This window comes from Symphalangus syndactylus, chromosome 1 (genome assembly GCF_028878055.3).
Source record: "Symphalangus syndactylus isolate Jambi chromosome 1, NHGRI_mSymSyn1-v2.1_pri, whole genome shotgun sequence".
Classification (NCBI taxonomy): Eukaryota; Metazoa; Chordata; class Mammalia; order Primates; family Hylobatidae; genus Symphalangus; species Symphalangus syndactylus.
Window position 1 is genome coordinate 62,455,373 of NC_072423.2, and position 24,457 is coordinate 62,479,829.

The 24,457-nt window shown below is 40.4% G+C and overlaps 1 protein-coding gene across 5 annotated transcripts in view; it reads left to right on the forward strand.

Annotated features, from left to right (window-relative positions):
• OSBPL1A (oxysterol binding protein like 1A) overlaps positions 1-24,457 on the forward strand; it is a 234,893-nt gene that overhangs the window by 138,867 nt on the left and 71,569 nt on the right. For all 5 annotated transcript variants that reach the window (XM_055235932.2, XM_063614806.1, XM_055235945.2 and 2 more), the window contains one exon: positions 17,808-17,970. In XM_055235932.2, coding sequence (XP_055091907.1) covers positions 17,808-17,970 — 163 coding nt within the window. The remainder of the gene's footprint in view (positions 1-17,807; positions 17,971-24,457) is intronic.

Sequence of the window (24,457 nt, forward strand, 5' to 3'; positions counted from 1 at the left end):
GGTAATGTGATTCCTCCAGTTTAGTTCTTTTTGCTTGGGATACTTTTGGCTATTTTAGGTCCTCTGTGGTTCCACATAAATTCTAAAATTGTTTTTTTCTATTTCTGTGAAGAATGTCATTGGCATTTTGATAGGGATAGCATTGAATCTGTAGATTGCTTTGAATAGTATGGACATTTTAACAGTACTCATTTTCCCAGTCCATGAACATGGAATATCTTTCCTTTTTTTCTTTTTTTTGCATCCTCTTCAGTTTCTTTCATCAGCGTTTTATAGTTTTCACCATGGAGATCTTTCACTTCTTTGGTTAACTTAATTCCTAGGTATTTAATTTTATGTGTGGCTATTGTAAATGGGATTACTTTTTAAGTTTCTTTTTCAGATATTCACTTTTGGCATGTAGAAATGCTACTGATTTTTGTATGTTGATCTTGTATCCTGCAACTTTACTGAATTTGTTTATCAGCTCTAATAGTTTTTTGGTGTAGTCTCCAGGTTTTTCCAAATAAAAGTTCATATCATCTGCAGACAAGGATAATTTGACTTCTTCCTTTCCAATTTGGATACCCTTTATTTCTTTCTATTATCTGATTGCTCTAGCTAGGACTAACAGTACTATGTTGTATAATAGTGGTGAAAGTGAACATTTGTTGTGTTCCACATCTTAAAGGAAAGTCTTTCAGTTTTTCCTCATTTAGAATGATACTAGCTGTGGGTCTGTCATGGCTTTTATTATGTTGAGGTGTGTTCCTTCTATACCCAGTTTTTTGAGGGTTTTTGTCATAAAGGGATGTTGAATTTTATCAAATACATTTTCAGCATCAGTTGAAATGGTCATATGGTTTTTTCATCAGTTCTGTTGATAAGATGTGTGACACTGATTGATTTGCATATGCTGCACTATCCCTGGGATAAATCTCACTTGTTTATGATGAATGATCTTTTTAACATATTGTTGAATTCAGTTTGCTAGTATTTTGTCAAGGATTTATGCATCAGTATTCATCAGAGAATGAATATTGGCCTGTAGTTTTCTGTTTGTGATGTGTCTTTGGTTTTGATATCAACATGTGGATTCAAAAATCTGAGACAGGTCTCAGTTAATTTAGAAAGTTTTACCAGGCATGGTAGCTCATGCCTGTAATCTCAGCACTTTGGGAGGCTGAGGTGGGCGGATCACTTGAGGCTAGGAGTTCGAGACCAGCCTGGCCAACATGGCAAAACCCCGTCTCTACTAAAAATACAGAAATCATCCAGGTATGGTGGCGCATGCCTGTAATCCCAACTACTTGGGGGGCTGAGGCAGGAGAATCACTTGAACCCAACTACTTGGGGCGTTGGGGAATCACTCCCAACTACTTGGGAGGTAGAAGTTGCAGTGAGCAGAGAGCGCACCACTGCACTCCAGCCTGGGCGACAGCAAGACTCCATCTCAAAAAAAAAAAAAATTAGAAAGTTTATTTTGCCAAATTTGTGGATGCGCACCCATGACACAGCCTCAGGAAGTTCTGACAACATGTGCCTGAAGGTGGTCAGAGCACAGTTTGGTTTTATACATTTTAGGGAGACTTGAGACATCAATCAACATATGTAAGATGAACATTGGTTCAGTCTGGAAAGGTGGGAAGACTGGAAGGAGGGAAGAGGCTTCCAGGTCATAGGTAGATAAGAGACAAATGGTTTCATTCTTTTGAGTTTGTGATTAGCCTCTCCAAAGTAGATAATCAATTATGCATTTATCTTAGTGAGGACAGGGGACACTTTGAATAGAGTGGGAGGCAGGCTGGCCCTAAGCAGTTCCCATCTTGACTTTTCCCCTTAGTTTAGTAATTTGGGGGCCCCAAGATTTATTTTCCTTTCACGGCTGTAATGCAATGAGTTTGGAAGTATTCTCTTCTCTATTTTGTGGAATAGTTTGAGTACAATTGATATTAGTTCTCCTTTAAATGTTTGGTAGAATTCAGCAGTGAAGCCTTGAGGTCCCAGGCTTTTCTTTACTGGGAGACTTTTTGTTATGGCTTCAATCTCAATACTTGTTATTGATCTATTCAGGTTTTCAATTTCTTCATGGTTCAATCTTGGTGTAGGTTGTATGTGTCTAAGAATTTATCCATTTCCTCTAGATTTTCCAATTTATTGGCACATAGTTGCTCATAGTAGCCACTAATGATCCTTTGGATTTCTGTGGTATCCGTTGTAATGTTTCCATTTTCATCCCTGATTTTATTTATTTAGGTTTTCTCCCTTTTTTTCTTCATTAGTCTGGCCAAAGGTTTGTCAATTTTGTTTGTCTTTTCAAAAAGCCATCTTTTTGTTTCATTGATCTTTTGTATTTTCCTCACTTAAGTTTCATTTATTTCTGCTCTGATCTTTATTATTTCTTCTGTTGATTTATTCTACTGATTTATTATTTCTTCAACTGATTTGTTTTGCTCTTGCTTTTCTAGTTCTTTAAGATGAATCGTTAGGTTATTTGTTTGAAGTTTTCCTTTTTTTTTGATGTAGGCACTTAGAGCTGTAAATTTCTCTCTTAGTACTGCTTTTGCCATATCTCATAGGTTTTGATGTGTTGTGTTTCTCTTATCATTTGTTTCAAGAAATTTTTCAATTTCTTAATTTCCTCATTGACCCACTGGTCATTCAGGAGCATATTGTTTAATTTCCATGTTTATATGGTTTCCAAAATTACTCGTGTCATTGATTTCTACTTTTATTCCATTGTGATCAGAAGATACTTGATATTATTCTTTTTTTGAATGCTTTAAGTCTTGTTTTGTGGCCTAACATATGGTCTTTGAGAATGATACATGTACTGAGGAAAAGAATGTGTATTCTGTAGCCATTGGATGAAATGTTCGGTAAATATCTATTAGGTCTGTTTGTTTTGTAGTGCAGATTAAGTCTCATGTTTCTTTGCTGATTTTCTGTCTGGAGGATCTGTCCAATGCTGAAAATGGGGTGTTGCGACCTCCGGCAATTATTGTATTGAGGTCTGTCTCTCTCTTTAGCTCTAATAATATTTGATTTATATATCTGGTGCTCCAGCATTGGGTGCATATATATTTACAATAGAAACTGCCTTTGCAAAATTATAACTGAGGAAATTATGACAGTAAAATAAGACCTAACCAACTCCATCTTACTTCTAACATTTAAGCTGTGCTTGTTCATTCCTGGGCATAGGTCAGACTAACTTTGGGAAGGAATTCAGCTCATGGCTTGATTCTGAAACAAAACTGACAACAGCCTTTTCCCAAAAAGACCCCCTTTTGCCCTGGGGCCAGTCTGCCCTTGCAAGACTAACAAATTAGCTACAAGATTAGAAATTACAGTTTAGGGGTCATGCAGCCTCTGGCTCCAAGAGTCTGAACCTCCCCAAATTCCTCCTGGGGATAACATCATCATTGTAAAACCTAAGATCAGTGCTTGAGATATTTTGTAGACCCTACATTGGATGGATCAGCTGACACCAAGGAGACCAGTAATCTGGCTCAACCAGTTCTGCCATCCCACCCAGGAAAAGACAGCAAGAAAACCTCACTTGAACCCACTATGATTCCATCTTCAACCTGACCAATCAGCACTCCCCACTTCCCAAGCTCTTACCAGCCAAATTATCCTTAAAATCTCTGATCTCCAAATGCTAGAGAGACTGATTTGAGTGATAATAAAACTCTGGTCTCCCACACAGCCAGCTCTGTGTGAATTACTCTTTCTCCATTGCAGTTCCCCTATTTTGATAAGTTGGTTCTGTCTAGGCAGCAGGCAAGGTGAGCCCATTGGGCGGTTACACAATTATTACATCCTGCTGCTGGATTTACCTCTTTATCATTATATAATGACCTTCTTTGTCTCTTCTTACAGTTTGTCTTGAAATCTGTTTTGTCTGATATAATTATAGCTACTCCTGCTCTTTTTTGGTTTCCATTGACATGGAAATGTCTTTTTCTATCCCTTCGTTTTCAGTCTATGTGTACCTTTATAGATGAAATGCATTTCCTGTAGGCACCAGATTGTGGGGTCTTGTTTTTTTCCTCCATTCAGCCCCGCCCATGTCTTTTCATTGGAGAGTTTAGTCCATTTACATTCAATGTTATTATTGATAAGTAGGGACTTACTCCTGTCGTTTTGTTACTTGTTTTCTAATTGTTTTGCAGCCTTCTCTTCCTTCTTTCTTTCCTTCCTGTCTTCCTTTTAGTGAAGGTGCTTTTCTCTGGTGGTATGATTTAATTTCTTGCTTTTTATTTTTTGTGTATTGTATGTTTTTCTATTTGAGGCTACTGTGAGGCTTGCAAATACTGTCTTATAACCCATTATTTTAAACTGATGACAATGCTGATTGCATAAACAAACACGCAAAAAGAAAACTAATAAAAACTCTACACTTTTAACTTCATTCTCCCGGCTTTTTACCTTTTTTTTGTTCCTTTTTATGTCTTATAATGTCTATGTCTTGACCAGTTGTTGTTATTATTTTTGATTGGTTCATCATTTAGCCTTTCTAGCTAGGTGTAGTTTAACCACCACAATTATAATGTTATGATATTCCGTGTTTTTCTGTGTGCTTACTATTACCAGCAAGTTTTGTACCTTCAGTTGACTTTTTATTGCTTGTTAATGTCCTTTTTCAGATTAAAGACCTCCTCTCAGCATTTCTTGTAGGACACGTCTGGTGTTGATGAAATCCCTCAGCATTTTTTTTTTTTTTCTGGGAAGGCCTTTATTTCTCCTTCATGTTTGAAGGATATTTTTTGCAAGATATACTATTCTAGGGTAAGAGTTTTTTTCCTTCAGCACTTTAAATATATCACACCACTCTCTTCTGGCCGGTAAGATTTCCACTGAAAAGCCTGCTGCCAGACGTATTGGAGCTCCCCTGAATGTTATTTGTTTCTTTTCTCTTGCTGCTTTTGGGATTCTTTCTTTATCCTTCACCTTTGGGAGTTTGATTCTTAGATGCCATGAGGTCGTCTTCTTTGGGTTAAATCTGCTTGGTGTCCTATAAACTTCTTGTACTTGAATGTTGATCTCTTTCTTAAGGTTTGGGAAGTTCTCTGATATTATCCATTTGCATAAACTTTCTACCCCTCTTTCTCTACCTCCTCTTTAGGGCCAGTAACACTGAGATTTTCCCTTTTGAGGCTGTTTCCTAGATCTTGTAGGCATGCTTCATCATTTTTTATTCTTTTTTGCCTCCTCTGACTATATTTTTAAGTAGCCTGTCTTCAGGCTCACTAATTCTTTCTTCTACTTGTTCCATTCTGCTGTTAAGTGACTCTGATGCATTTCTCAGTATGTGAGTTGCATTTTTCAACTCTAGAATTTCTGCTTGATTCTTTTTAATTATTTCGATCTCTTGGTTAAATTTATCTGATAGACTTCTGAATTCCTTCTCTGTGTTATTTTGAATTTTTTGAGTTTCCTCAAAATGACTATTTTGAATTTACTTTCTGAAATGTCACATGTCCCTCTTTCTCCAGGATTGGTCCCTGCTGCCTTAGTTAGTTCATTTGGTGAAGTCATGTTTTCCTGGATGACCTTGATGCTTGCCGATGTTCTTTGGTGTCTGGGCATTGAAGAGTTAGGTATTTATTGTAGTTTTCACAGTCTAGGCTTGTATGTGCCTGTCCTTCTTGAGAAGGCTTTCCAGGTATTCGAAGGGACTTGGGTCCCAAGCCCAATAATGTTGTGGTTTCTCCATACTTGTAGAGGTACTGCCTTGGTGGTCTTGGATAAGATCTGGAAGAATTCTCTGGGTTTCCAGGCAGAGACTCTTGTTCTTTTTCCTTATTTTCTCCCAAACAAATAGAGTCTCTCTCTCTCTTTGCTCAGCCACCTGGAACTAGGGGTATGGTGATGCAAACACCCGTGTGGCCACCACCACTAAAACTGTTCTAGGTTAGACCTGAAGCCAGCACCACAGTGGGTCTTAAGGCCCACTGTAACCACGACCTGTCTACCACCTATGGTCACTCAGGACCTCAGGGATCTACGTAGTCACCAGGTGGCAAAGCCAGCCAGGTTTTGTTCTTCCTTTCAGGGCGACAAGTTTACCCAGGCCCCAAATAGGTCCAGGGATGTTTTCTGGGAGCCAGGGATTGGAATCAAAAACCTTAGAAATTTGCCTGATGTCCTATTCTACTGTGGCTAAGCTGACACTCAAACCCCAGTATAAAGTCCTTCCCGCTCTTCCCTCCCCTTTCCACAGGCACAGGAGCCTCTCCCTGTGAGCACCACTACCACTGGCCCATGGGAGAGCTCTACCAGGCCACTGCTAATGTTCACTTAAAGGCCAAAGGCTCTTTCATTAGCTTATGGTGAATGCTGCTAGGCCTGGGACTCAACCTTCAGGGCATTGGGCTCCCCTCTGGCCCAGGGCAGGTCCAGAAGTGTTGTCCATGAGCCTAGGCCTGGACTCCATGACACCAAGAGCCTGCTTGTTGCTCTGTCTCACTGTGGCCAAGCTGGTACCTAAGGTGCAAGACAAAGTCCCTTTACCTTTCCCTCTGCTTTTTTCAGAGAGGAGTCTTTGACCATAGCCACCACAGCTGGTAATGTGTTGGGTATCACCTGAAGCCAGCAAGTCTCCGAGGCTCACCCAAGGCCCTCAGTGTAGTACCTGGTATCATTGCTGGTTATTCAGGGCCCAAAGGCTCTTCAGTTAGCAGGTGATAAATGCTGCCAGGACTGGGTCCTTTCCTTCTAGGCAGCAGGTTCCCTTCTGGCCCAGGATGTGTCTAGAAATGTCGTCTGGAGGCTGGGTGCTGTGGCTCATGCCTGTAATCCCAGGACTTTGGGAGGCTGAGGTGGATGGTTCACCTGAGGTCAGGAGTTCAAGACCAGCCTGGCCAACATGGCAAAACCCCATCTCTACTAAAATTATAAAACTAGCTGGGTGTGGTAGCGCGCACCTGTAATTCCAGCTACTCAGGAGGCTAAGGCACAAGAATTGCTCAGACCTGGGAAACAGAGGTTGCAGTGAGCCGAGATCACACCACTGCACTCCTGCCTGGGTGATGGAGTGAGATTCCATCTCAAAAAAAAAAAAAAAAAAAAAAACCACAAAACGCTGTCTGGGAGCTAAGGCCTGGAATGGGGGCCCCACAATTCTGCCCAGCGTCCTATCTTGCTATGGCTGGCTGAACTGGTATCCTAGATGCATGACAAAGTCCTCTCTACTCTTTGCCCTCTTCTCCTTAAGCAGAAGGAAAAAGACACTTTCATCTCTGTCTGCTGTGCTGCCTGGGGTTGGGGGAGGGATGGTGCAATCACTTCTTTAGCCACCTTGGCCAGTGACTTCCTAGGTCAGGTGCCATCTAGTCCTCTGGCTGTCAGCCCAGCCCAGCATTAGAAGTTGCCTAGGAATTGCAGTCCATGTGTCCTAGACTGCCTTTCAAGTTTACCTAGGACCCCAGAGCACTTCAGCCACGGGTGACGAAGCTTGCCAACAAACTCGAGTTCTGACCACTGAGATGGGTGATTCTCTGGCTAGGGCTGGTCCAAATGCTCCTGTGTGTGCGGGTGCTGGCTGAGCCCAGCCTGGCTTTGCTCTCCACTATGACAGGGGAGCAGTGCATTCAATGTAATGTCCCCCAGTTGCTGTACTCTGCAAGTGCAGATACTCTCCATGCTGTACAGCTGTTGCCAGGGGATAGGGGAGGGTTGGTGTTGGTGATTCAAGACTGTCTGTTGGACCCTCCTCAATACCTTTTTCAGAGATATGAAACCAGGTACTGTGATTGCTCACCTGATTTTTGGTTCTTGTGATGGTGCTTATCTGTGTGCAGATACTTGTTAAAATTTGGTGTTCCTATGAGGGGTACAAAGGGTGTAAGCTTCTATTCCGCCATCTTGCTCTGCCAACATTGTTTTTTAATTTACATGATGATACATAAAACCCTTTTGAATTTTTAAATACATTATACCGTAATCTGAAAAAATTTGGAAATTACACATGGACATGCATGGTACTTTTAGGAATATAATCCTCTAAGTGCTACTTCTGGACTGTAAACTGTACATGGTAATGGAAATTTTAAATTTCTGTGGAAGTTCCTTATGTGAGAGTTATAACCAGCATTAAGTAGTTCAACTTTGCAGTTGAAGAGCAAACTGTTGTGAGACTTGCATCAAATTATTTTAAATGCCAGAGCCATTAACAAAGCATTGGAATAAATGTGTATTGAATCCACTATTGGTAGCATACCATGGGAGTGAACACTACTTTTATTTCAGAAGACACGTTCATCTTATCTGCTTTGTAAAAGACATGTAAAAACTAAAACGTATTTGTTAAATTGTTATTTGTGTATAGTGCTAGTCTTCCGTTGATTTTATGAGAAGTTATTTTTAAATCATTGACAAAAATAAGTGTCAAATATTCTGGGTTTATATTGATTCTTCCAAGTATCATTATCACCTTGTTTATAAAATGCCCCATTTATTTACCAAGTGTTTCTTCTGTTCCCCCAAGTATTTAGGGGCTCTGTCCTAGATTTGGGGTTATCTCCAAATTCTACCCTGATTTAAATGTCTGAAGATACAGTTTGGAAGTAATTGATCTAACAGATTGTTAGCAGAAAGTGATGTTGAACAAGCTTCATTGAGGCCATTCTATTTGTAGCATGGTCAGTACATCAAAAACCAGATAAGTTCTTATCTTCTTTCCCATGGAGGAGCTTAAGTGAAGAGATATGCAGAGGTCATTCTGTGTGGCATTTCCTTTCTTTGCTTGAACCAGGTTGAAGAAGATGGCAATGCCCATAAGAAAGGGGCATTTTTAGTGGTGCCATGGGCCAATCACAGTCGGCTATAACCAATGGGAAAATGTGCTGGGTTGACCAAGTTAGTGTTCGTAAGGCTTTGTAGGGCCTTGAGACTCATTTCATTTCTAATCTCAGAATGAACTTATGTATAATGTCAAGAGACTAGAGGCTTCTTACTTCATCACCTGTCGGAATCAATTAGGTTGAGGACATCTTCGTCTGTTTCTTATTCTCTTTATTCCTTATATACTCTGAGATAGCAGAAGCAATTAGAAGAAAACTTGGTTACACGTACTCACCTATCTGAATCTGTGCACATACTCATTGCATTTCTCCTGCAACTAAGGATGGACTGTCTGAGCCTTTAGCAGAGGCCAACTGTATACTAGTGGATTAGATCTCCTCCCTTTTTGACAAAGTCGAGAACATTATTCCAGCAATTCTCCCCTCTCACTTCTGCAAACATAATCCCATTTCAGTTGAACCTTTCCTATCCATGTAAAAGCAATCCGGGTTGTCTTCCATAATGAAAACTTCATTGACTCCACAACCCTTTCCAGCAACTGCCCTACCTTTCTCCTCCTTGTTTGAGCAAAAATTATTTTTTTAAAAGAATTTTACTCTTTTTTTAGTTTTTAAAATAACCTCTGTAACCAGCGTCCTCTTGTAGGCTAGGCGTGGTGTGGCTTTGCCTGTAATCCTAGCACTTTGGGAGGCCAAGGTGGGTGGATTGTTTGAGTCCGGGAGTTCAAGACCAGCCTGGGCAACATGGCAAAACCCTGTCCCTATTAAAAAAAAAAAAAAAAAAAATTGGCCAGGCATGGTGATGTGCTCCTGTAGTCCCAGCTCCTCAGGAGGCTGAGGTGGGAGGATCACTTGAGCCCAGGAGGCAGAGGTTGTGGTGAGCTGAGATCACACTGCATTCCAGCCTGGGTGACAGAGTAAGATCCTGTCTCAAACAAACAAACAAACACCTCTTGTCCAACAAAAACCTTCTTAAGAACAGGTTGTACTCGCTCTCTCTTATCTCTCTTGACCCATAGAGCATCGCCTCCAGCATCCTCACAACACTTCACTGAAGCTGCCCTTGTCAAGTTCACTCTTGACCTTCACATCGCCAGTACAGTGGTCTTGTCTTAGTTCTTGAAGCAGTTGATCTCTCATCAGTGTTTGACAGTTAATCACTTTTTCCTCCTTGAAATACCTCTTTGAGGCTTCCAGGACACCACACACAACTGGTATCTCTCTCTTTTTTTTTCTTTCCTTTGCTGACTCTTTCTCAGCATTTCTACTAGGGTTCAGTCTATGGCTTTCTTCACATTTCTGTCTCACTTTCTCCCTTAATGATGCTATTTAGTCTTTTAATTTTATTTATTTCTATTTTTAAAATTTAATTTCAAAAACTTAATTTTATTTATTTTTTGAGACACAGTCCTTGTAAGTTGCCCAAGCCAAAACGTGGAGTCATCCTTGATTTCCCTTTTTTCTTATATCACATAGTCTATCAGCAAATCATTTGGGCCTTCAAAATATATCCAGAATCTGACCACTTCTCATCACTTTTCTTGCTATCTCTTACCCATCTCTTATTCTAGTTATTGAAGTATCTCTTAAGGGATCTTCTTTTTTTTTTTTTTTTTGGAGACAGAGTCTCACTCTGTTGCCCAGGAGTGCCGTGGTACGATCTTGGCTTACTGCAACCTCCACCTCCCTGGTTCAAGTGATTCTCCTGCCTCAGCCTCCCAACTAGCTGGGATTACAGGCGTGCACCACCACGCTTGGCTGATTTTTGTATTTTTATTAGAGATGGGGTTTCACCATGTGGGTCAGGCTGGTCTCGAACTCCTGACCTCTGGTGATCCGCCCACCTCTGCCTCGTAAAATGCTGGGATTACAGGTATGAGCCACTGCACCCAGCTGGGATCTTCTTTTATTCTACACTTGGCTCCTCCATCCCCTTTTCAGCATTATAACCATGGGGATCATAGTAAAAAGTAAATCAAATAATGTTACTTCTGCCCCTCCTCCACTGGCTTCCCATTTCACTCAGAGTCAAAACCAGAGTTTCAGCTGTGGTTTGCAAGCCCTGTGCACATCCCTTACTCATCTCAGTTTCCTCCCACCAGATAAATCTGCCTTGGTCCCTTAGGTGGCTTTATTCTTAGTTCTTAATTTAGTCTTTATTCTTAAATATTTATTCCTTTTTTTTTTTTTCAAGATGGAGTTTTGCTCTTGTCGCCCAGGCTAGAGTGAAGTGGTGTGATCTTGGCACACTGCAACCTCTGCCTCCCAGGTTCAAGCAATTCTCCTGCCTCAGCCTCCCAAGTAGCTGAGATTACAGGCGCCTGCCACCACGCCTGGCTAATTTTTGTATTTTTTTTAGTAGAGATGGGGTTTTGCCATGTTGGTCATGCTGGTCTTGAACTCCTGACCTCGGGTGATCCACCTGCCTCAGCCTCCCAAAGTGTTGGGATTACAGAGGTGAGCCACTGTGCCCGGCCCCTAAATTTTTGTTCTTTAATGAGTGTCATTGTTTAGTGCTAGGAAGGACTGAAAAAGGTTTCGGGAGCATAGGGGAATCAATTACACTTGAAAAGGCAGTGATGAGATGGGACGGAAGGAGGACGTTAGAGAGTCAACGAAAACCCTGAAATTTAATGTGAGCAAAGGTGTTTTGGAAATCTATAAAACAAAGCAAGAGTGTACTATACCATCATGAAGATATATGTCCATGCTTGATCCTGCCTGAGACAGGAGGTCAAAGCTTCACTTCCCTGGACCCTGGAGGCGAGAGAGTAATTCAGCCTGGCCATGGTTTCAGAAGTAACATTGACCATTTGCATCCACATGGGAGCTCCATCCTCCTCTATCTTAACAATATAATGGTCAGACTTGTGTGCAGAAGAGCTCTTACTAGCTGTAAATCATCAGACCCATACTTTTTATCAGCTGTGTGTCAATAGCATGGAGTCACCGAAAAGCACATACCTTGAAAAAAGTTTTGAAGTGAGAACATTGTTGGTCCTCTAGCCACAGCAATAAGCATCAGCCAGGTGCAGTGGCTCACGCCTATAGTCTCAGCACTTTGGGAGGCAGAGGTAGGAGAATCACTTGAGGCTAGGAGTTTGAGTCTAGCCTGGGCAACACAGGGAGACCCGTCTCTACTGAAAAGAAAAAAAAAAATTAGCTAGGCATGGTGGTGCATGCCTTTAGTTCTAGCTACTTGGGAGGCCAAGGCAGAAGGATCGCATGAGCCAAGAGGATTGCTTGAGGCTGCGGTGAGCCGTGATGGCATGCCTGCACTCCAGCATGGTTGACAGAGCAAGACCCTGTCTCAGAAAAAAAAAAAATCTAATATTTCAGTCTCAAACTAATACATTTTGTTAATTGTAGCCATCCATGCAGTAGCAAAGAGAAAAGAGTAAGGCTCATCCTGTTGAACTGACCAGAGTGTGGCCAATTGAAAGACTGACCATCAAGGCCAGAATTTTACCTATCTTATAACTGGCTGATTGCACACAGTGTTCTGTGAATACTAATCACTTATTCCCCACTTAGTGCTGTGTCTTTGCCAGACTGAATTACTCTGCCTTATGTAACCCCTGTGAAACACAGGTAAGTAACGGGGCACTTTCTAGAATGAGAGTGTAGGTGAATGTGTCGTAGCTGGCTAGCACATGACTGTTGTCAAAACTCTGGATTCTCTTTCTGGCGCCCATTCACTTTGGAAACAGTCACTATGGATTTTGCCTTCTGGCCTGAAAGGGAGTGAAATGAGAGACTGCCATATTGAAGTGGTTTGAGGAAACAGATTACTGGAAAGGCTTACATTTGTATTTTAAGGGGCTACAGACACAGATCAATGCGTATGTTTACTGTTAAGCATATGGTGGTTCAGTCCTTAAGCTTTTCTTAATAAAAAGTGCAACATTTTTGTTCACTTGAGTATATGTTGATTTTTGTCATGGGAAAGTCATTGGACTGAGGGCGTATATTCCATATGCGAATTTGAAAGGTAAAATTTCAGCCTTATTCTAGAAAAGTTCTAATGTATAAACACATATACAATTATAATCTAATAATTATAAACATCTGTTGGGACCCACTAGTTCTGTGAAGGAAGTTATTTATTCTTTTAGTAATAACTAGGATGATGATTGTTGTTTGAGAATTTATAAAATCTAGTAATCAATATTCATGTATTGATACATAATAGAAGTGAAGCCTTGTGCCTGGAATTACAAAGACATTAAGAGACTGCGCAGAAGGCACTGTTTCTGTTACAACATAGTTTCTAAGCTTGCAACTAAGAATTTGGAAACAGTTCAAAAGTAAGGTGAATATTTTATGAAGTTGCACTTTGCATATCTTTCTTAGCAGTTCTACACCAATTTTTTTAGTGCAGGATTTCCCCTAGGTTTTCTGAAATGTGGAGATTGTAGAGGATCTGGAATTACATCGTTTCAGTGATCCTTCTGACCAAAAAGTACTAATGGCACTTAAGCATGCTTTCAGATGTTTCTCTAAAGTAACAAGAAAACTCATTACCAGTGCATTTTCTTTGATATGTAGTTACTCTCTCATATACATCACTTACATGACAGGAGAAATTGCCATTTTGTGGCTATTTTATAATAAGGTATCTTCAGTGCAGAAAATCCTGTTAGGCTTGAAACTAATAAAAGTACTCTCAGATCAATTGAAAGATGAAAACAAAGTAAGAAATAGAATGTGGTTAGAGCCTCAGTCTCTTCCTCTCCTGCTTCCAACCCCTTTTACTGTCTCTCAAGAACAAGTGAGAACAGATGTGAATGTGTTAGCAGCTAAATGATGCTTATTTTAGGTGGGTAAAGGGTAGATTGCATTTTGAATAAGATTTTTTTGAGAGGACTGGATATTTATGGGCCTTTATCATTTATCTTGCTACTTTGCCAAAATCTAGATGAATTTAGGTATTAAAATGTATGTACTCATTAAATAGGATACTTGGGTTAATTCTTACATTTAAAGATATGATGTCAACGGCACATTTACATTTTGATATTGGAAAAGGTAAAAAGGTGAAAGAGATGGGGTAGGCAGGGGTGAAGAATTTGCAGTGTTGATTTTAGAATCTACAAATATAACAGTGCTGAGAGATCTTTTCAAAGAAAGGATCATTTTGGACATTGCTCAATTTTGTAGTCCTTGTTTATTTTTTATTTTTTGTTTTTGAGACAGAATCTCGCCTGTTGCTCAGGCTGGAGTGCAATGGCGTGATCTCAGCTCACTGCAACCTCCACCTCCGGGTTCAAGCGATTGTTCTGCCACAGGCTTCTGTAGTTGAGATTACAGTCTACTGCCACTGTGCCCAGCTTATTTTGTATTTTCAGTAGAGACAGGGTTTTACTGTGTTGGCCAGGCTGGTCTCAAACTCCTGACTTCAAGTATCTGCCTGCCTCATGTAGTCCTTGTTTATATAATAGAGAAATGAATTGTTTAACCCATCTGATGGAGGTAGGACAGCTTTTTATTTTTATTTTTTAAGTTGGTTCTAGCCTTAGTATGCTTATTTCCTCTTCTGGAGATACAGTTTAGATTATAGGAATATTTGCAAGTATTTTTCAGATTTTCTAAAAATTGTAATTACATGAGTAATTTGTTTTTCGATTTTTCATGTCTCTTCTGATCTTGATTGCTTACCATTTATTGCTATTTTTGTGTCTTTATCACAGCTGTAATAATAATAATAATCTGCCTGCTGTATTGATAAACACTAAAGTGCCTGAGAACTGGAACTTGGGTTTAACCTTGTTTCTGCTATGAACTTAACATTTCAGTAAAACTGTATTTTAAGCTATGTCTAGGACCTTAGAGTGTTGTACCTGATGTGCAACTGGCAGGAACTCAGGACCCCAGAAAAGAGAAGAGCCTTCATCCTTGGGGGCTGTGGGGAGGAGCATGGGAGAGGGAGTGTCAAGAGGTAAAACGGTTAGATTTGGCAGTGAGTAATGCAGGATTTGTGAGAGGGGCCACAGTTCCCAAAACCTCGAGATGGAAAGTTTGACCTAGAGGAGGTTTTGGATGTCACTCCATCCAGTGCTTTTCTTTTCTTTCTTTCTTTCTTTTTTTTCTCCCTCCTAACTGAATCTTTTTGTTTGTTTTAATTATACTTAAAGTTCTGGGATATATATGCAGAACGTGCAGTATTCTGCATATATATACATGTGCCATGGTATACATGTGCCATGGTGGTTTGCTGCACCCATCAACCTGTCATCTGCATTAGGTATTTCTCCTAATGCTCTCCCTCTCCTTGCCCCCCACCCCCAACAGGCCCCAGTGTGTGATGTTCCCCTCCCTGTGTCCATATGTTCTCGTTGTTCAACTCCCACTTAAGAGTGAGAACATGCGGTGTTTGTTTTTCTGTTCCTGTGTTAGTTTGCTGAGAATGATGATTTCCAGCTCCATCCATGTCCCTGCAAAGCACATGAACTCATTCTTTTTTATGGCTGCATAGTATTCCACAGTGTATGTGTGCCACATTTTCTTAATCCAGTCAGCATTTGGGTTGGTTCCAAGTCTTTGCTATTGTGAATAGTGCTGCAATAAACATATGCGTGCATGTGTCTTTATAGCAGCATGATTTATACTCCTTTGGGTATATACCCAGTAATGGGATTGCTGGGTCAGATGGTATTTCTGGTTCTGGATCCTTGAGGAATTGCCACACTGTCTTCCACAATGGTTGAACTAATTTACACTCCCACCAACAGAGTAAAAGCGTTCCTATTTCTCCACATCCTCTCCAGCATCTGTTTTCTGACTCTTTAATAATCGCCATTCTAACTGGCATGAGATGGTGTCTCATTGTGGTTTTGATTTGCATTTCTCTAATGACCAGTGATGATGAGCTTTTTTTCATGTTTGTTGGCTGCTTAAATGCCTTCTTTTGAGAAGTGTCTCTTCATATCCTTTGCCCACTTTTTGATGGGGTTGTTTGTTTTTTTCTTGTAAATTTATTTAAACTCCTTGTAGATTCTGGATGTTAGCCCTTTGTCAGATGGATAGATTGCAAAAATTTTCTCCCATTCTGTAGGTTGCCTGTTCACTCTGATAATAGTTTCTTTTGCTGTGCAGAAGCTCTTTAGTTTAATTAGATCCCATTTGTCAATTTTGACTTTTGTTGCCATTGCTTTTGGTGTTTTAATCATGAAGTTTTTGCCCATGCCTATGTCCTGAATGGTATTGCCTAGGTTTTCTTCTAGAGTTTTTATGGTTTTATGTCTTACATTTAAGTCTTTAATCCATGTTGAGTCAATTTTAGTATAAGGTGTAAGGAAGGGGTCCAGTTTCAGTTTTCTGCATATGGCTAGCCAGTTTTCCCAACACTATTTATTAAATAGGGAATCCTTTCCCCATTTCTTGTTTTTGTCAGGTTTGTCAAATATCAGATGGTGGTAGATGTGTGGTGTTATTTCTGAGGCCTCTGTTGTGTTCCATTGGTCTGTGTATCTGTTTTGGTACCAGTACCATGTGTTTTTCAAACTGTTGGGATACCACCTGGGTTTGGGCCCTAGAGGGAACCTCTGGGAGGGGAGGGGAAAGTGAAAGGAGTGGGGCTTCTGCTTCATTCAGCGTCACCCAGTGCACAACTGCTTTCAAAAACATCTATTTTATATGTTGGGATTACAGTTGAGAAATAGGTTCTGCTGCTGAAGTAGAAAAAAAAGTAGTTTGAAGACCACTATGTTGAAGACTTCTGATTAGGTTATTAGGTGATAGCAGAAACCTGTTATTTTATAGGAGAGGAAACTAACGAACAAGAGACTTCTGAGAAGACGCTGCTGCTACCTACCAATGGATCCCTGCCTTTCTGCCTCCTGTCTGTCTATAGGGCACATTGGCTCCAGAAATCCAGCAAGATTAAGAAATAGTAGTGATTTCCAGACTACTGATATAAAAATAGGCAAAACTGTCCCTATCAAATCCAGTACATGCTATTTTATAAGGATTAGGTGACTTGAATTCTAGAGGGTTTTGGTCAACCACAAAGGTTCAGATACTCCTGCATTAGATAGGAGGAATAGATTGTGACTTGTTCAAACAGTAAAAAAATCAAACCACGCTTTGCCTTTTTGATAATCTTTTGACTTTTTTAGTATAAGTTAAAGGTAAAATGTGGAGTTGAAACCAAAATATGGAATTGGAAAATGAAAACTAGGCCAGGCAGGTAGTTCACGCCTTTACAGGCTCCTAGCACTTTGGGAGGCCGAGGCAGGCAGATCACTTTAGGAGCTGAGTTCAAGACCGGCCTGGCCAACATGGTGAAACCCCGTCTCTACTAAAAATACAAAAATTAGCCGGGTGTGATGATGCACACCTGTAATCCCAGCTACTCAGGAGGCAGAGGCGCGAGAATAGCCTGAACCCAAGAGGCAGAGGTTGCAGAGTCGAGATCGCACCACTGCACTCTAGCTTAGGCGACAAAATGAGGCTCTGTCTCAAAAAAAAAAAAAAAGAGAAAAATGAAAAATAGAATGTTTATAGTCATTACCAGGCAACCTGTTTTCCTTCATTTGATATACCAACTATTACCAACTATTTTGGGAGTAAACTGAGGGATTATATTTTATGCTTTGATGTAGTTTGCTTTTTAATATTTAGCATTTTTTTAAATTTTTGTTCAAAGACTTGCTGAAACTGTTTTTTTTAACTGTGTACTTAATGTTGAGAGAGAAATATTCTTTATGTTTAAAAAGAATTGTATGATTTCTGAATTGATTGATGTTCTTATACCAGGATCCTGATCATTTGAGCTGAATTTGTTTGCTAGTTCTTAATCTATTTTCATTAGCTAAGCTGTTGCCAGAAAAGGCCCCATGGGAAGAACAAAATTAGTTTAATAATTTTGCTCATTCATCCATGTGCATGTGACATGACTGTTTTCACTTCTGATATTGCAATTGAACTGGATCAAAAGCAATTAATTTTCACATCCTCTGAGTAAATCTGTGTCTCCTGTCACTCTGAAGTCTTTTCTATATATCTGTTTTCTTCTAGGTGAGGAATTTTAAATTGGAACAAGAGCAAGAAAAAAACAAAATCTTGTCAGAAGCACTGGAGACGCTGGCCACTGAACATCATGAATTAGAGCAGTCTCTGGTGAAAGGCTCTCCACCCGCCAGCATCCTTAGCGAGGACGAGTTCTATGATGCGCTGTCAGGTAACTCTGGGATCCTTCCCTCTGCATTGTTGGTGATTTAGAGTCCACCACCTAAATGAGCAATGTCCCCTTGAGTCCACCACCTTAGAGCAGATGTTACCTAGAATTTCCTGGAATAAACAGATAGTGATGTATCAGTATTGCTCCCCAGATTTTTTGTGTGTCATGTTATTAAGGCCGGAGTCTGAAAGTGTGGAATGAAATTCATCACAGTCTGCCTATACTGAAGATGTATTCTAGGCTAGGGTTAGAGTGCTGTTAAAACTGCTCACATTTGACTTGTCCTTTACTGGGTGACCATTTCCTAGTGCCAGGCATTAGTACATATTGTAAGGAGAGACAGACAGTTTCTGTCTTCGAAGAGGTCTTTATATAAAGAATACAGGTAACCAAGCACAAGTGCTTGGTGATAGCACAGTATGCTAAGTGCCACAGTAGAGGTGAGACCACCATGTGTCTGGAGCAGAGAAGAGTAGGTGTTTAACTTTGCCTCAGAAACACACGCTAAAGGGTGGCATAGCATTTCTGCAAGGAGCATAGACTCCAGAGCTTCTGTCACTAGCCAGCTGTGTGACCTGGGACATGTTCCATGACCTCTCTGTTCATAGTTTCCGCATAATTAAAATGGGATAATTATAGTGTCCATTTCAATAGGTCGTGTGATGACTAAATGAATTTCTCTGTTTAGATAGTGGTTAGAACAGTGCCTGGTGATACTCAGTGCTAAAAAATGGGGAATGCACATGGAGATTCGAGGATGAGAGGAGGTACTGCTAAGTAGTTTTGACCTTTTTGGAATTTACTTTCAAATTTTTCGAGGCAAGTGTGGGTGGGAGAAGGGAAAGGAACATGGAAGGGGGTGGTTGGAGATCAGTGGGACTGAGAAAAATTAATTGTTGTATGGGAGAAAATGAAATGTATATATAATAGGTGAGCATATACAGTTACTGAGTTTCACAACACTTGATCACAGATGCAAGAAATCTTGGTGTATTGGAAGTAAAGGATCAAATTCATAATAGGACAGGAAAGAGAGGAAGCATGGTGAGAGACAGGAGAGATGAGAACTGAAGATTAGGTTAAGGAAGTTGAAGAAAATGGTATGATAATACAGGACGTGGAAAATGATGTTGGTAGAATGTACATCGATGGGGAAGTGATTAATTGATTAAGACAAATAGGAACATTATTAATAGGTTTGATAGAAGTAAAAGAAAGGGAAGAAGTAATTTTCATAGCCAGATTTGGGAACAATTGGACAGAAGATTATAGTGATGATGGGTTGTCAATTAAATACAGGATTTGTGAACAGTGACTCATGTTGGGAAGAGAAGGTAGGATTTGAGATCGATGGAATGAGTGACAAGGCAAGGGAAGTATTTAGCCTGTCTGAGCGAGGTCGGAGGGAGAATGAGTGACACTTAAGACTGCTGACATTTATTACACGTCCACCCTGTGCCAAGTCCAGTGGTGCTTCTTCTATGGGGAGCATCCAAAAAGGAAAATTGCAAGATGGATGATAGGTCTAAATGCATAGAGCTTGGAATATAAAACAGCCCAGATACTTCAGTTGCTTGTCTTATATATTCTTTTTTAAAAATAAAACTTTATGGCCAGGCATGGTGGCTGAGCACCTGTAATCCTAGCACTTTGGGAGGCCGAGGCAGGAGGATCTCTTGAGCCCAGAAGTTCGAGACCAGCCTGGGCAACATGATGAAACCCCGTCTCTACTAAAAATGCAAAAATTAGCCAGGCGTGGTGGTGCATGCCTGTAATCCCAGCTACTCAGAAGGCTGAGGTGGGAGGATCGCTTAAGCCCAGGAAGTAGAGGTTGCAGTGCGCTGTAATCGTGCCATTGCACTCCAGCCTGGGGGTGACAGAATGAGACCCTGTCTCAAACAAAAAAAAAAACCCTTTAAAAAATTTTATTTAAGAACCCCATGTTTATTCTAAATAATTCAATATAAAAGTACATGAGAACCCAGTGAAATTCTCTTCACCTGTTATCCCAGTTAATCATGCACTCCTTTTCCTCCTCAGAGGTTCTGATAAACAGCTGGATATACTCTCTTACAGACCTTTTTTGAGCATCACATATATATATGCTTGTGTATATATAGATTTTTTTTTAAGTCATGAATGGAAGGAGCAGTGTAATTGCCCTGGACTTGCTTTTTCCTGACAACTTGTCTTAGAAATCTTTCCTGTCAATGTTATAAGCTCTAGCTCGTTCTTTTTCAAGGTTGCATGAAAGTCCATGATATAATTATGTCACAGTTTCCTTAATTCTTCTCTTGTTGATAGACATCTAGCAGCCACTATCTTTCTGTTTCTCAGTAATATTTTAATAGTCATCTCCTTTGGGAGGAAGAGAGAAAAAGAACCATAGTCCCTCGATCAGGACTGGCAAATACATTTCATCTCAAGCGCCAATTCAGATTGTTTTGCAGTATCTGCTGCTTTGTGGATTGCTGTGTTGTGAAGCATCCTGAGGCTCAGTCCAAATGCCTGGGCTCATCAGCACATTCTGCCATGGCTATAGGAAATGGAGCAAGGGTCAGGTGCCAAGTATTTTCTCCTCCTTGCCTTGAATAGCACACCTGAGTTTTGTTACATCTGCATGAACATAGTAGCTCTTTTGTGGCTACTCCTATTTCCTACTAAAAATCTTTGGGATAATTTGGCACAGTATAGAAACTGCATTAAAATGAAGACTCAGATGCCCTGTCAAGTGCTGACTTGCTGTTGACCTAGCTACCCAATTCATTGAAATCATCAAAGCCATCATGTGGGAATGACTTCATCTTCCTGCTGTAGTCTCTACACACCAGCCTCCATCCCCATTTCCTCCTTCACTCTATTACAAGAGAACAAATGATCCCCCCTCATTAAGGCCATCTCTTCCTCATTTGTTCTGGTACCCGTCTCCTTGTGACTTCTCAAGGAGACTTTTGTTTAGTTATTGCTTCCTTCACCTACGCTTTCAATATGGTACAACTAAATACTAACTTAAAATTCCTGTATTAGTCTGCTGTTGCTACTACAATAGATCACCACAAACTTAGTGGCTTAGTAGACAATGCAAATATATTCTGTTACAGTTGGAGGTCAGAAGTTCCAACATCAAGGTGTCCGCAGGGCTGTGTTTCTTCTAAAGGCTCTAGAAGAGACTGCTGCCTTGCCTTTTCTAGCTTCTGGGGACCTGCCTGCATTCCCTGGCTCAAGGCCCCATCCTCCATCTGGAAGTCTCTCTCTGACTGCCTGTGACTCTGGTCTTGCTCCTTCTCTTTTATAAAGACCTATGGCATTACACTGGACCTACTCAGATGATCCAGTATAATCTCCCCATCTCAAGATACGTAACTTAATCATATCTGCAAAGTCCCTTTTATTAATGAAAGGTAACATATTCACAGGTTCCAGAGATTAGAACATGGACGTCTTGGGGAAGCCCTTGTCCCGACTGCCACAGTCCCCAAACTTATATCTCCAGCCTTGATCTCTTGCTAGAGACTTACATATTCAGCTGTCAGCTTTATGTATAAAAAACGAATGCTTGCTCTTCCTCCCAGATGCTGTTTCTCCTGGAATTGGCCTCATTTTTGTAAATGGCACCTCTTTCATCTCCTAAAGCCGGAAACTAGGAGTGATTCGTGACATTCCTGTGAGACATAGAATCAAGGCCTGGCCATTCTGCCTTCAAATCATACCTTGAATTCATCTGTGTTTTACTAATGGAGGGTAGCAGTTAAAAGTATAGGTACTTAAGCTGAAGGCTCTTGCTCAGTCAAAGCTCTACCAATTCCCCTACTCTTCGGAAAGTTACTTCACTTTCCTATGCCTCATGTCTTCATCTGCAAATGGGTCATAGGATCATTGCAAAGAATTAACTAATACATATTTGTAGTGTACTTAAAACAGTGCCAGGCACACTAAGGGGCTGGCAGATATTAGCTCTCATTATGGTGACCCGCACTGCACCTACTTTCCTCTAGCCTCTTAACTGATCTTGGTGCTTCCAGCCTTGGCCTGCTGAAGTTCATCCTGTACACACCAGCCATAGTGATCCTTTGTTGACAATCACATCATCGCATTCCCTCACCTAGAATTCTTCAGTGGTTTCTCATTGCACTTAAAATGAAACTCAGATGCCTTCATGGACCTCCAAGGCTCTCGACATGATCCAGACCCTACTGCCTCTTCACACTCATCTTGTCCCCTTGTTCCCTCCACTTACTGCACCAGTGCCTCCTCCAGGCCTCAGATGCAGTAGTGATGTCAGGCAGTTGGATGCACAGTTAGAAAAGAACAATGAAAACTATACAAACCTCCACTTAATTTGAAGCTTAATTTTAACCCCTAAATCATGATGATAGATGAAATCAAGCCGATTCTGATATTGAGAAGGTATGAAAAAAAAAGATTTTTCAAGTTACTTTTCTTAAAAAATTTTAAAAATATTTTCACTAAATGTTTAATCTTTTAAAAAGTTAACTCGTGTTACTTTAAAATAAAGGGATAACTTCATTAGATCTAAAGTCCATGTGGTTTCCTATTTCCCTTTATCATATCCCTTTAAGCTTTTTCAGATAAGCAAGATCAATGGAAATCTACTCATACGGTGGGTGAAGCAAGCCTTGGTGCAGAGCCAGCAGTGTAGGAGAAGAATTTTTCCAGCCCCCTGGCATCCCCCCGGGATCGCTTGAGAAAATTATTTTTCCAGTAAGCTCAGTGATGAAACATTTCATAAAACTCCATAAAGCACACAGATTTTTTCCCCACAATTTGATAAAATTCCATTGTATAAACTTATTTAAAAGGAGATAAATTTAATGAAGCATCACATTTTGTCCGCATTGTGTGTGTAGGTGTGGGAGTGGGTGTGTTTAAGGAATGAAATGGTTATGTCAAGTGAAATTTCGGCTATAGCTGTAAGGGAACACTTCCTGGGAAAAGGGCTAGACATCCACGCACATTGAAACAAAAAGATATCATGAGAAACCACTGTGGATAAAGTATTCTTCAAATAAGCTTATAGAAATGCTTTATAGAAGAAGAAAGTGGTTCTTCATATATATTTCTACCCTATCAGTGTTGCTTTTTCTTTTTGCTACTTTGTCTACCAAGGCTCTCAAATATCTCTTCTCCTGGGTAGCCTTTCCTGACTCCTCCAGGCAGAATTAGTTTCTTCTTCTGTGTTTCCTTCAGTTTACACCTCTTTTATAGCCTCCTTGTATTTTGTCTGTAAGATAATAGGACCCCGCAGAGGCTCATACCTGTAATTCCAGCACTTTGGGGGGCCAAGGCGAGTGGATCACTTGAGGCCAGGAGTTCGAGACCAGCCTGGCCAACATTGTGAAACCCTGTCTCTACTAAAAATACAAAAGACTTTATCCGGGCATGGTGGCACATGCTTGTAATCCCAGCTACTTGGGAGGCTGAGGCAGGAGAATAGCTTGAACCTGGGAGGCGGAGGTTGCAGTGAGCCGAGATCATGCCATTGCACTCCATCCTGGGCAACAGAGCGAGACTCTGTCTCAAAAAAGAAAGAAAGAAAAAAAGATAATAGGGACCATATCTGTTTACATCCCTGAAGTACATAGCACAGAATCAGAGTTCTCTAAATGCTTGTCGAATGCAGGTTTTTGAAGAAATGTCATTGATGTTTCTGTCCTCCTTAAAAATATATTGATATTCAATAATGAGCCTAAGATAATCAGAAATGCATGGTGATTTTATGCATCTATATTCACCACTTTGGATTCTGTAGGGGGAGAGTAGGGATGGGTAGCAAGGAGGAAGGAGGGATGCGATAGTATTGACATTAAAAAATGACATTTGTTCCCAAGGGGCTTACAATAAAGTTGGAGATAGGATACTTGCTACCAGGGAGGGGGCAGATGAAAATTAGTTAAAGGAGAGAAAACTAAAGGTACATGACTTTAGGAATCTCTCATAATCTTCTAAGGAGTTGTTTTTGAAACACTTATTACTGGTTAAATAACTAATTTCATGGTGGTTATTCTTTAGTAACTAGTCTGAGAGCAGTTTCATGGAAAATTCCTGCTCTTTGAATATTGTAGGTTCAGAACGCATTATTTTTCTTACTGTGTGTTCATTTTCCTTTTGAGAAACATGTTGAGATCAGTTGCTCTAGAAAGGCTTTCTTGCTAAGCTTTCCCCTTAATGCTATTTTGGTTGAAATGTGCATGAATAATGCATAAAATCCAATAGTGTAGATGGGCAAAACCGATGGATATATCATGAAATTGAAACCAGGTTTAGCATTTCTCAGCAGTTGTAAGAGTACATCTATTAAATCTTGAACACTTGGAGGGCACCAGCCATATCTCATTCATCTTTCCAAACTGCTTCAACAACTTGCACTTTACCTGATGTGTGGTAGGTACTTAGTAAATGTTGACTTATTTCATCGAAGTCACATGAAAATTCTTTGTTTTCTAACTATGGATTATTCTGCAACTGG